Source organism: Rhinatrema bivittatum, chromosome 2 (assembly GCF_901001135.1).
Source record: "Rhinatrema bivittatum chromosome 2, aRhiBiv1.1, whole genome shotgun sequence".
Lineage (NCBI taxonomy): Eukaryota > Metazoa > Chordata > Amphibia > Gymnophiona > Rhinatrematidae > Rhinatrema > Rhinatrema bivittatum.
In genome coordinates, this window is record NC_042616.1 from 672273969 (window position 1) to 672287600 (window position 13632).

General features: G+C 39.5%; 1 protein-coding gene across 2 annotated transcripts in view; it reads left to right on the forward strand.

Annotated features, from left to right (window-relative positions):
* CRISPLD1 (cysteine rich secretory protein LCCL domain containing 1) overlaps nt 1-13632 on the forward strand; it is a 198643-nt gene that overhangs the window by 146730 nt on the left and 38281 nt on the right. For both annotated transcript variants that reach the window (XR_003854848.1, XM_029591502.1), the window contains exons 11-12: nt 727-770; nt 6218-6290. Coding sequence is in view for 1 of the 2 variants with exons in the window: in XM_029591502.1 (XP_029447362.1) it covers nt 727-770; nt 6218-6290 (117 nt within the window). In the remaining variant the exon portion in view is untranslated. The remainder of the gene's footprint in view (nt 1-726; nt 771-6217; nt 6291-13632) is intronic.

Below are 13632 nucleotides of genomic sequence, written 5' to 3' on the forward strand. Positions count from 1 at the left end.
ACTAACCATGCCGATAACTCCCGATGAGTTGACAGTGAAAATTTTGTATATTAAAAAATTGATTTGAATATATTAATGATTAGTGATTACTTTGATGTTTAAGAGATTTATTCTGTGCTGATTTTATCTATGACACTTATGCAATACGGTTTGCCTATGTATTTTTTATTATTATGTTAGTGTATGTGAGTAGATTGAGTGAATGTGCATGAAATGTGTTTAAGATTTTTAAGGATGTGGCCAGCGCTGATATAACATTTATTATAAATTATTTTAGTGTGGTCTGTAAAAATATTTGTGAATTTATTAAAAGTTGAATTTGGATAATTAGATATAAAAATATTTTCTCTTTGCATTCTCTCTAATTGTATGTGAGAGAAGATATTTTGTATTTATTCCTTCATTGTATTTTAGACCTTTGTGGACCATAAGGTATTTCATAAGTACCTAAAGCCTTTAGGTACTTATTTCATAAGTACCTAAAGGCTTGTTGTTTGTCATAAGTACCTAAAGGCTTGTTGTTTGTCATTTTGTATATGTTATTTTAATGTGTTTACAGCTGGATTGTATGTTATGCTATTGTAAAGTTGTATTTCACTTAGCAGGAGTATTCTTTATGGGCAATTTATAAATAAGTACAAATAAATAAATAAATAAATAAGATGATACATGGACCAGAAAAATGATGAAACCCTTTATTTATTTTCATTTTTTATTTTTCTTTAGCAAATATCACTCTGCAAATTCCTTCACAGTTGCCAAAGTATCATGTAAGTACCTAAGTTCTTTATTAGCTAAGGAGATCATTCACTAAGACAAGAATGTCAACTCCAGTCCTCAAGAGTCATAAAAGGCCAGGTTTTCAGGATATCCACAATGAATATGCATGAGATATATTTTCATACAGATGAGGCAGTGTGTGCAAATATATTTCATGTATATTCATAGTGGATATCCTGAAAACCAAGCTTTTTTTGTGGCTTTTGAGGACCGGAATTAGCCACCTCTGCATTAAGGCCTTTTTCCCATTCTGTGTCTATGGGAAAAAAAAGCTTAGTAAATCATGTCCTAATATAGGATCTGATTTAAAAAACTTTTTTTCTTATAGAATAGGAGAGAACCTTATTAAATAAGGCCCATGATTTGTGATTTATTGAAATGTTTGAGTCAAAGCTCCCAGTTTTATATGAATCTGTAGCCACAGGAACCACCAGAAACCTGGTCCCTTAGCAAAGAATTATGGAAATTTGACTGCTACTGACCTGCTCCTTCCTTCATTTCTGCTGCTCCATACCCTACCTTTGTTCCCTCCTCTGCCACAGAATTGGCTTCTAGCTCTCTAGCTATTACTCTAATCTTAGTGCTAGCACAGTTGGGGGTATAGGTAGGAACAGATAGATAGGCTGTTGGAAAGGGTGGAGAGGGAAGAAGAGAGACAGATTTTGGAGAAAGACCGACAAGGAGAGGTTGGGAAAGGCAATCATATACATCAGTGGTATTCACTCTCAGCCCTAGATGACCACCAACAGATTGGGTTTTCAGGATATTCCTAATGAATATGCATTTCATTGTATGCAAATATATTTCATGCATATTTATTATCCTGAAAACCTGGCCTGTTGGCAGCCTTGAGGATTGGGAGTGAATACAACTGAGATACAAGTTTGGAAGGATGGAGAGAAAAAAGAGAGGCATACAGAAGAAGGATAAGCTAGGGGAGGATAGAAAAGGGAGGGGTGGAAAGAATATAAATAAGGATGGTAAAGAGAAGAAAGATTAGAGAAGGGAAAGAGATACCAGAAATATGAAAAGAAAGAACTATGTCAAGGAAATGGTCAAGGCTGATAAATTAGGTAGGTTTAAAAAAGGTATGGACAAGCTTCTGGGGTACATATACATTAACGATTAATAGCCAAATAAACTTGAAGGACCATCACCTCTTAATTCTGGGATTGATCAACAGGGAAAGGATCTCTCCTTTAGGATTTTCTGGGTACTTCCAAGTGGCTTGGAATGGCCATTGTCAGAGACAGGCTGCTGGACTCAGTGGACCTTTGGTCTGACACAACATGGCACATCTCGTGTTACTTAAGGGAAGAAAACAGAGTAGAGCCTGGGATTGAAGAGGAGAGATTCTGGAATACATGGAGGAAAGGAGAAAATACTGGAGAGAAGTAAGTGGTGATATCTTTGGAAGGAGGAGAAATGTTATAGTAAAAGAGAGTATTGGGGTTGGAAAGAGAGATAAGGGTGAGAGAAGAAAGTAAAATAGAAAAAAGTAATGAAATGTGAAAGAAAAAAATTAAATTAGTGAGTCATGAAATGGTGAAGCAAATGGAATAATGACAAGTAGGGAAAGCATGCAGAGGCATGGCTTCAGTAATGCTTTCCTACATAGTTTTATAAAAAGGCTGTAGGTATTGGTGTTAGGGATGTGAATCGTTTTTTGATGATTTAAAATATCGTCCGATATATTTTAAATCGTCAAAAAATTGTTAGGGCCACGATACAATACCAATTCCCCCGATTTATCGTTAAAAAATCGTAAATCGGGGGAAGGGGGAGGGCAGGAAAACCGGCACACTAAAACCCCCTAAAACCCACCCCCGACCCTTTAAATTAAATCCCCCCCCTCCCGAACCCCCCCCCAATGCTTTAAATTACCTGGGGATCCTGCGGTGGTCCAGAACGGCGGCGGTCCGGAACGGCCCCCTCAATAGAATCGTGTTGTCTTCAGCCGGCGCCATTTTTCAAAATGGCCGCCGCAAAATGGCGGCGGCCATAGACAAAAACGATTCGACGGAGGAGGTCGTTCCGGACCCCCGCTGGACTTTTGGCAAGTCTTGTGGGGGTCAGGAGGCCCCCCCAAGCTGGCCAAAAGTTTCCTGGGAGTCCAGCGGGGTTCCGGGAGCGATTTCTTGCCGCGAATCGTTTTCGTACGGAAAATGGCGCCGGCAGGAGATCGACTGCAGGAGGTCGTTCAGCGGGGGGTCCAGACCGCCGCTGAACGACCTCCTGCACTCGATCTCCTGCCGGCGCCATTTTCCGTACGAAAACGATTCGCGGCAAGAAATCGCTCCCGGAACCCCGCTGGACTCCCAGGAAACTTTTGGCCAGCTTGGGGGGGGCCTCCTGACCCCCACAAGACTTGACAAAAGTCCAGCAGGGGTCCGGAACGACCTCCTCCGTCGAATCGTTTTTGTCTATGACCGCCGCCATTTTGCAGCGGCCATTTTGAAAAATGGCGCCGGCTGAAGACAACACGATTCTATTGAGGGGGCCGTTCCGGACTGCCGCCGTTCTGGACCACCGCCGGATCCCCAGGTAATTTAAAGCATTTTGGGGGGGTTCGGGAGGGTGGGGGATTTAATTTAAAGGGTCGGGGTGGGTTTTAGGGGGGTTTAGTGTGCCGGCTCACGATTTTAACAATTTTTCACGATAGTTTACACACCCAAACGGCAACAATACGATTCCCTCCCCCTCCCAGCCGAAATCGATCGTTAAGACGATCGAGGACACGATTCACATCTCTAATTGGTGTTGAGTGTGTTTTGGGGGAAAAGGGGTGTGAGTATAAGAGACGGGTATAGGTAGGGGTGTGGTCGGGGTTCAGTGAGAATTTATGGGAGGGATGGCTGTGTATGTGTGAATGGGTGGGTATGGGTGGTGAAGGTGTTTGTTTAGGGAAGTGAGGGCACATAGGGCTGTGTGTAGTGTGTGTATGAGAGGTGTATCTATAGGGGTACATGTGTAGAGTGTGAGAGTGTTTGGGTGGTTGTGTAGATGGGCATGGATTGTGGTAGGATGCATGTTTATGGGGATTGTGAAGTGAGTATTTTGTGGGAATAGCTGTTTGAGGGTAGCAGATTTGGTTTTAAGGGTATGTGTGTATGTGTTGGGGTGGTGGTTGTATGTGTGTGGGGATTCTGTGCTACATGTGTGCATAGGAATTATGGACATAGTGGTGTCTGAGATGATATGGATATGTTTGTAAATGTAGAGGGTTTAAGAGTGTGTGTGTGTGTGTGTGTGTGTGTGTAGGTGTTGGAGTATGTGCTGGGGAATGGTATGTGTTTTTGGATAGGTATGTATTAGAGATGTGATTCAGCCGAACCGTTCGGTTCTGCGTTCGTTATAGGCCCACCGTGGGAAATTTCATTTCCCGTGGTTCAGGCTGATTTATTCGGCCGCCCCGAAAAATGAATTTCCCTGAAATTTCAGGAAAATCCACTTCGCACATCCCTATAATCCCCCCACCGTCCCGACCCCCCCCCCCAAGACTTACTGAAAGTCCCTGTTGGTCCACCGGGGGTCCCGGGAGCAATCTCCCCCTCTCGGGCCATTGGCTGCCAGTAATCAAAAATGGCGCCAGTGGCCCTTTGCCCTTACTGTGTGACAGGGGCTACCAGTGCCATTGATCGACCTCTGTCACATGGTAGGAGCCATGGATGACCCGCAGTCGATGGCCCGAGAGAGGAAGATCGCTCCCGGGACCCCCGCTGGACCACTATGGACTTTTGGCAAGTCTTGGGGGGTCGGGATGGTGGGGGGGGGGTTAATTAATTAAATTTGAAGGGTTCAGTTGGGTTTAGGGTTTTGTTTTTTTTTTAAATGTGCTCTTTCTAGCCCCCCAAAAATGATAGGAAAACCACACAAAATTTTGTGGGTTTTCCTTTTGTTTTGTCAGCCCCCCCCCCCCCCCCCCGAAATGTAACGAAATAGGAAATATCATCTTTATCTCCTATTTCGTTGCAAATGAATGCACATCCCTTGAATGTATGTATGGGGCTAATGTTTCGCAGGGTTACATGGTGTGGGATATTTTGGGGTATAACTGTGTGTGTATAGGAGGGGCAGCATGGTTGGAGCAAGTGTGTGTGTCTATAAAGGTGTGGCAGTGAACTGAGATATGTCTTATTTATTTTCCCTGTTTATGTGAGGGATAGGGTGTAGATGTGGGTGTTCTGAGAGCAGGTATATGTGGGATGCATGTGTGTGTGGGGTCTAGGAATTTGTACAGTGTGCAGGGTATTTGTGTGTTTGTATGTGTGGGGATGTGCTTTTATTGGTGTGTTGGGCAGATAGATGTGAGAAGATGTGTGGTGCTTGCCCCAGCTGCATTATTTCCCAAAATGTTAGCTACAACTCTTTGGAAGTGCATTTTGTAACATTGTTTGCCATTTGTTTCAGTTATTTTCCCTGTGTCTGTTTTTCTCTGCCTATGCTGTTCTGTGTTAAAGTGCTGGTAGAGTGAGGGAGGAACATTTGGAATGGAACACTGGTCAGCATTCTAACAGAGAACAGCTTATAACACTTTCCCATAGGCAGCAATGGAGATATCATCTGAGATATTTATATTTTTTTCCTGCATGCCATCCACTTTTTGGAGAGTTATTTTGCCTATAGATGGATGGATGGATAGACTGACTGACATCAATCACTTTTATATAATTCTTTTCAACATTCCACATATTGAAAATTATAAGAAAGAAAAAAAGAAATACAGACAGACAAATGAAGATTGGAAAGATTGGAAAATTATTTCATTTCATTATTTCATTTCATATGTACATTTTGTGCATGTTTATTTATTTTTTTTTATTTATATGCTGATAATGCAAGGCCCAAAGTCACTAACATAAAAACATACATAATCTGGATACATACAGAAAAGACAGGCAAAATCACTCACTCTGGTACATCATAAATAAACATTTCAGTTGCTGACAGATCTAATTCCCACAGTTCTATAGTTCATCCTCCTTTCCTTCAAGGAAATGAAAATCTAAATAAGAAAGTCTTTAACAGATCTTTGAATGTCTTTGTACAATCTAGTGTCCTCAGATTTTGAGGCTCTGTCTCTAGTCTGTGCAAGTCTTGTCTGCCAAATACTTGGAACAGCTAGAAAATCCCTCTGTGAAGAGCACAGTGTTAAAGAATGAAGAACTCTATGCTTATATATACAGAATTTCATAGAATGTCATGGAAATAAAGGTCAACAAACAAATAAATATATCCATTTCCACGTATTTAAAGTGGACTAGCATGGCAACTTTATCCATAGAATCTCTGCAGTTCTGTCAGAAATCTTTCTAACCCTTGTTGCATAATCTGCCCATGAATAATCATTAATAAACAGGGACTTTAATTATAGCAATTTATTTTATGGCATACTTTTACTTTTTGGTTTGATATTTACATGCATTCTTTTCTGTAGTTCAGGCTGTTACATGTGAAACAACAGTGGAACAGTTGTGTCCATTTCAGAAACCTGCATCACACTGTCCAAGGTAATCATCAATATTGTACCACCTCTTGCTTTACAATTTACATTAAATATGTTGAGATGCGTGGTTATTGTTTTTATTGAAATCAAATGTTATTCTGTCTGTGCAGGGAAATGAATTATGATGAAAATTTATTTTTATTTTACTAGATCAGGAATATCAAACTCAAACTACTTGAATATGAAATATGGGTCATGTTTTCAGTATATTCCCAGTGAATGTGCATGAGATTTAGTTTTTGTAGCAGCTTTAGTTTATAGGGTAATAGGGTCCATCTGCAACACTCAAGACTTGAGTTGATGTTATGAAAGATGCCTACTGCTATATATCTCATACAGGTCTTGTTTTATGAATTCTAGGTTGAACAATTCAGGCCCATAAGTGCCAGAAACAGCTCTGGTTTCCATGTTAACCAAACTGTGCAAATTAATTAATAGCACAAATGAATGCCAATGTAACTTCAAAGGAAACTTATTTGTTAAAAACCAGGTCATTAGCTTTGATCCTTTCATAGAAAATTAAAGGTAATTCCAAGTAAACCAGAAGTACTTGTGATTCAAACAGCAGAAACTGTTTTTACTATCATTGCTCCCAACCTTGGGAGCCCTCTTCCTGATTATTTAAAATTACAAAATTATTATTTATCCTTCAAGAAGGGTGTAAAAGTCTGGCTATTTAGGAAATTGGGGTTTATAAAATCTTAAGTGATATTTTTGCTACATAGATGGTTGTACTATTTATTTTTTGCAGGCCTTTTGTAAATAGAAGATAATATGCTAGGCTACCAAGATTTATAGATCTTCAATGCTTCTGGATGGGTAGGGGTGGATGTAGTATATTGGGTAGGAAATGTACATTGAATATATTAATTTAGATTTGATGTTGAAGGAAGACCTTAACTGTGCTCAGGATGGGAAGGGCATGGCTATTACTTTTATGTTGATTTTTAAGGAGATTTTAAATTGTATGGCTATTAGGGATGTACATTCGTTTTGAACGAATGCACAATCCGCAACGTATAGGTCCCTATTTGTTGCATTCGTGGGGTTCTGAAACGTATGGCGAACCCCCACAAATTCAATGTATCATTAATGAATAAAAGCCCCACCCTCCTGACCCCCCCAAGACTTGCCAGAAGTCCTGGTGTGATTGGTCGGCACCTGTCACATGGTAGGAGCAATGTCAAAGTAAGTAAGTAGTAAGGTCAAAGGCTATCGGCGCCATTTTGAATACCGGAAGCTGATGGCGTGAGTGCAGTAGATGGCTCCCAGACCCCGACTGGACCACCAGGGAGTTTTGGTAAGTCTTGGGGGGGGGGGGGGGGGGTCAGGAGGGTGGGGGATTGTAGCTAATTAAATTTTAGCCGGGAAACGAATAAGAATGGAATGCATGAACGGATCGGGGCCCCCCCTTGACGAATGCAATGTATCTGCCCCCCCACAAATACGAATACCGAATGTAACGTATGCGGTCCCTCTGCACATCCCTAGTTTCCAGTGTACCACCAGTTTTTAAAAAGAGATCAAGGAGTAATCTAGGAAAGTAAACCTGACATCTCTGCCAGGCAAAATGGTGGTAACTATTATAAAGAACAAAATTGCTGAACAGATAGATAGGCGTAGTTTAATGGGACAAAGCCAACAGGGAATTAGCCTAGGGAGGTCTTCCCTCACCAACCTGCTACATTTTTTTGAGGACATAAACATGTGGATAAATGTGAGGCAGTTGATATAGTATATCTGGATTTCAAGAAAGCATTCATTTTATCTATCTATCTATCTATCTATCTATCTATCTATATATTTATTTATTTATAGAAATTTATAGATCACTGATCCACAAATCTCATGATAGACTTCTTAGGAAATTAAAAAGTCATGAGATAGGGGGCAGTGTCCCATTGTGGATTGCAAACTGCTTAAAAGATAGACAATAGAGAGTATGGCTAAATGATACATTTTCCCAATGGAGAAAGGTGACTACTGAAGTTCCCCAGGAATCTGTTCTTGGACCACTGTTTTTTAATATATTCATGAATGATCTGGAAATAAGAACGAGTGAAGTGATCAAATTTGCCGCTTTTATGAAATTATTCAAAGAGGATTGTGAGAAAGAAAATTATTCAAAGAGGATTATGAGAAATTGCAAGAGGATCTTGCAAAACTGTGAGACTGGCCAATAAAATGGCAAATTAAATTTAATGTGGACAGTGCAAAGTGATGCACTTAGGGAAGTGTAACTGAAATAGCTACACAATGCAAGATTCTAAATTTGGAGTCATCATTCAGGAAAAGGATCTAGGCATCATTGTTGAAATTTTCTGCTCAGTGTGCAGCAGCAGCCAAGAAAGCAAATAGAATGCTAGGAATTATTAGGAAAGGAATGGACAATAAAACAGAGAATAGCATAATGCTTCTCTATCGCTCCAAGATGTGACCTCATCTTGAGTACTGTGTGTACTTCTGGTCAACAAATCTCAAAAAAGATATAGCAGAAACAGAAAAGATACAGAGAAGGGCACCCAAAATGATGAAGGGAATAGAACAATTCCTCTTTGAAGAAAGTCTAGAGGTTAGGACTCCAGCTTGGAGAAGAGATGGCTGAGGGGGGATTTGATAGAGATGTATAAAATAATGAGTGGAGTGGAACAGGTAAACACAAATTTGTTGTTTACTCTTTCAAAGAATACAAAGACTAGAGGACACACAATGAAATTTAATAGGTGATACATTTAAAACTAATAAGAGAAAATATTTTTTACTCAATGAATAATTAAGCTCTGCCAGAAAATATCAGGGCGATATAAAGATCTTTAAAAAAGATTTAAAGACCTGGCTGTATGCTGAGGAATTTGCAATTGACAGTTTAACTTCATAGTAAAGAAAGGCTGTTCAAGTAATATTAATGTATATGTCTCATTTTGTACATTATGATATGTTTCTTTTCTTCTGTATTGGTTTTATATGTTTTTAATGTAGACACAACTACATTAATGTGTATGGCATTTTGTAAACTGCTGCGATGTAATGAGTAGCGGTATAAAAGAGATTTTTTTAAATACATAAATAAGCAAGTAAATAAATAATTAAATAATGAATTTGTTGCCAGAGGATGTGGTGAAAGGTATTAATGTAGCTGTATCTAAAAAAGGTTTGGACAAGTTCCTGGAGAAAAAGTCCATAAACCATTATTAAGGAGGAGTTGCAGAAATCTACTTGCTATCCCTGGGATAAGCAGCATAGAATATATCTACCCCTCGGGATCCTACCATGTACTTGTAACCTGAATGTGCCACTATTGGAAACAGAACATTGGGCTTGATAGACCTTTGGTCTGACCCAGTATGGAAAACCTTAACTTTGCTAAAAACCCATGGGAAATCCCACACATAAGTATATAGGCCTCCAAAATTTTGCATAAGTTTAATTCTAAGGAAAATGCATTTGTTCTATAATGCTTTCATTAATAACCTATTTTCCTCTTTGTTCTTCACCTTAAATTACCTTACTTTGATAAACTTGGTACATCTGAGTTCAGATATGAGATAATTGGTTTTGAATTAATTAAGCACCAGACTATATTATAATAAGTATTTTGTCATGTGTGAGGCTTAATAAGCAGGTCTTTTTTACTGTTGTTTATTTAGAAAAAGTAGCATTTCAGGAGTATTGTATGCCAGCTAAAAGTGCAGATAGGAGGAAAAATTAAAACTTTTTGGGACATAAAATGTAGTCTCTAGGGGCATACCATTTCCATGAAATACTCAATGACGATCTATTATATCTAAAATTTATACTGGTTCTCAAAGATGAAAGCCTCTATTGAAATGCAAAACATAGTCTAATGCTTTCAGGATTTGGCATTAGTAGACAATATGGTCATTGTCTGATGGCTGTCTTGCTGGAAGAAATCACTTTCTAATCATCTTCTGATGTCCTGGAAATTATTATGTTTAAAAATGTAATTTCTGAACCAATTAACTGAGACAATAAGGCCTGACAGTCATAGAGCACTCAGAGACAAACTAAAAATTTTCCTTACAAAGTGACTTTTGTCATCACAGGACCATTGCAAATAGTGGCAAATAATTAGATGATGGCCAGTTTTGTACATACCCTTCTGCATTGCAGAACGAAGTGATGGTTTTTGGACTTCATGAAACTTTGTGAGCTAAGTGAAACTCTTAGTTTTGTTCTAGGGGATTTTTCTCAGATATCTTTTTGCATTATGATAAATCAGTTTTGAATTATTGACAAAATAGTATGTATTAAATATAATTTATTGTAAAGAGCTCTGTTAAAGTATGCTATGCAAAAACCAATATAATAACAATATTCATTACTTGCTTCAAAATATTTTTCATAAATCACTGTTCACAATTTAATTTTTAGGATTTAGTAAATTTAGTACTGACATGTGGCATACTATCACTGTATTTTTACTTTGATATATCAGTATCTTGTGTGATTTGAAATCCAGATGGCCTTTTTATTTTAACAAATTGGCTATTGATATTTATAGATCGAAAAAGATGAATGTAAGATAAAATAAGTATTTGAAAATGATGAACTTTGGCACCAAAGCAAAACAAACAAATGGAAGTAAGATTAGCCTAGTCTGCTGAGCAATTCCTGCTGTGCTCTTGTTAAATCTTTCTTTTATCAATTTGTTTATCTTTGCCCTGAATTGTTATAATAAAATGATTAACATGGCAATGTGGCAAACGTGGCACTTTTAATTTTTAGTAAAATGATTAAGGACATTTTGATGTCACCAACCCAGGCAGGGTTCATTTAAAAGACCTGTTTTACCCATCCCACATTGGGGGGGGGGGGGGGGGGGGAGAGAGGAGAGGGAGAGGGAGGGAGGGAGACAGAGAGACTCAGAGTCTCTTTATAAAGCTTTATATAAGTAACCTATTTTTACTACTGTCAGACGAGCAACTAGTAACTCGAGGTGAGGTTTTGATGGTGGCCAAGGTTTTGGGGGGCAGTTTTACATGCACACTCAGAGATATGAACAGCATAGTAAACATCAGTGAAGATTTTCTGTGATTTGGAGTGATGACAGGTACACAAAGATGAGATTAGTACATTGCACTCTCAACCTAGCTTGATGCATTCTCTACCTAGTAGGGATGTGCAGAGCAAAATTTTATGTTCATATTTTTTATGTCCGAAAGGGGGTCCCACTTGCGGCCAATATGGACATAAAAAAAATCCAATGAGTTGGGTATATGTACATATGTGCAAAAAAAAAATTTAAACCCCCTCACCCTCCTTAATCCCCCCCCCAGACTTACCACAACTCCCTGGTGATCGAGCGAGGAGTGAGGACGTCATTTCTGCAATCCTTGGCGAGAAGCATGTGACGTCGGTGGCACGTCGAGTGACGCGGCGTCACGTGATTCCCGGCGAGTTCGCGCCGGACGGCTCGTTCGGCCCAAAAAGAACTTTTGGCCAGCTTGGGGGGGCCTCCTGACCCCCTCAAGCTGGCCAAAAGTTCTTTTTGGGCCGAACGAGCCGTCCGGCGCGAACTTGCCGGGAATCACGTGGCGCCGCGTCACTCAGACGCGGCGTCACGTGATTCCCGGCAAGTTCGCGCCGGACGGCTCGTTCGGCCCAAAAAGAACTTTTGGCCAGCTTGGGGGGGCCTCCTGACCCCCCCAAGCTGGCCAAAAGTTCTTTTTGGGCCGAACGAGCCGTCCGGCGCGAACTCGCCGGGAATCACGTGACGTCGGCGTCACTCGACGTGCCGCCGACGTCACATGCTTCTCGCCAAGGATTGCAGAAATGGCGTCCTCACTCCTCGCTCGATCACCAGGGAGTTGTGGTAAGTCTGGGGGGGGATTAAGGAGGGTGAGGGGGTTTAAATTTTTATTTTGGCTCAACAATCGCGATTTCCCACATATCGAACATATCTATGTTCGATATGTGGGAAATCCGATCGTTTATGTCGAATCAATTTTTTAAGTAAAAAAAAAATATGAGTTGCGTTTTACTAATGCGGTCAATCCGAATGCACACCCCTACTACCTAGCAGCTTTAAAGCTAAGTTGAGAGTACAATGTACAAATCTCATCTTTGTGTACCTGCCATCACTCCAAATCACAAAAAATCTTCACTGATGTCTACTGTGCTGTTCGCATCTCTGATTGTGCGTGTAAAACTGCCCCCCCAAAACCTTTGCTTAAAGACCTTTCCTTTGTAAATAAAAATAATAACACCTAGTCTACTTGTTTCAAAACAAGTACATGTATGCCTTGATTTGCTTATGAATACATTTTCAAAGTGGTTATGTGCAGAAAAAGAGCATGTACAGGACGCAAGGGTTCTAATTCCACTGCTGCTCCTTGTGACTTTGGACAAATCACTTCACTCTCCATTGCCACAACCATTGTGGGCCCTCTGGAGATAGGGAAATACCTACAGTGCATTAATGTAATCTGCTTTGAAGTGGCTGAAAGGTGAAATATATATAAAATACAATAAATAAATACAAATAAATGTAGATATGCATGCTATTTTATAAACCCTGGAAATATGTGCAGATTTTTAGTTTTGTGTGCACATTTACTGGTCCAATAAAGGGGCAATCTAGGGGTGTTCTGGGGCAGGGTCAAGATGTATGCATGGAAGTTTCTATTTTATGAGAGATTTATGCAAATAAATAATGAATTTTATTTATACAATTTTACTCCTGCTAATTGACTAGCACAAGTGTAATTGGACTTGTCTGTTCACAGTTTTTGGATGGAAGGTCTGGGTGAATTGGGGGGAGATCAGGTTGATGTACTACAGAGTTTAGGTGAACTGGAGATGGATTTGGGTGAATTGGTGGAGGTATCTGCAAATTGTTGATTTCAAGTAAATATGCAAGTAAATATTTTGAAAAGGATATATGTACAAACTTTAAAATATATCTGCCTCTACACCTAAATTAGAGTTTTTACACTAACATATTATATATTATATATACATATGTTTGTAAAATATGTATAGTAAGTGCTTTCATTACATTGCAAATATTTGTGTATTATGAATCGTACTTGCATACTTTCAGAGCAGAACCTCACTGTAATTTTTTAAATTGTGCAGCCACACGCTGCACAGTTTATACAAAAAAAGGAGAAATCTCTGTGCATCCAATTATACATGCAAATCCAATATTGTAAATAAGTTTGAAAGTTTTAGTCTCCATTGCTTTTCTCCCAGCCTGGAAACAATAAGAGGTAGATCTTAAATAAGTACACGCGTGCGTACTTTTGTTCGCACAACCGGCGCGAACAAAGGTATGCCGGATTTTATAAGATACACGCGTATCTTATAAAATCCGGGGTTGGCGC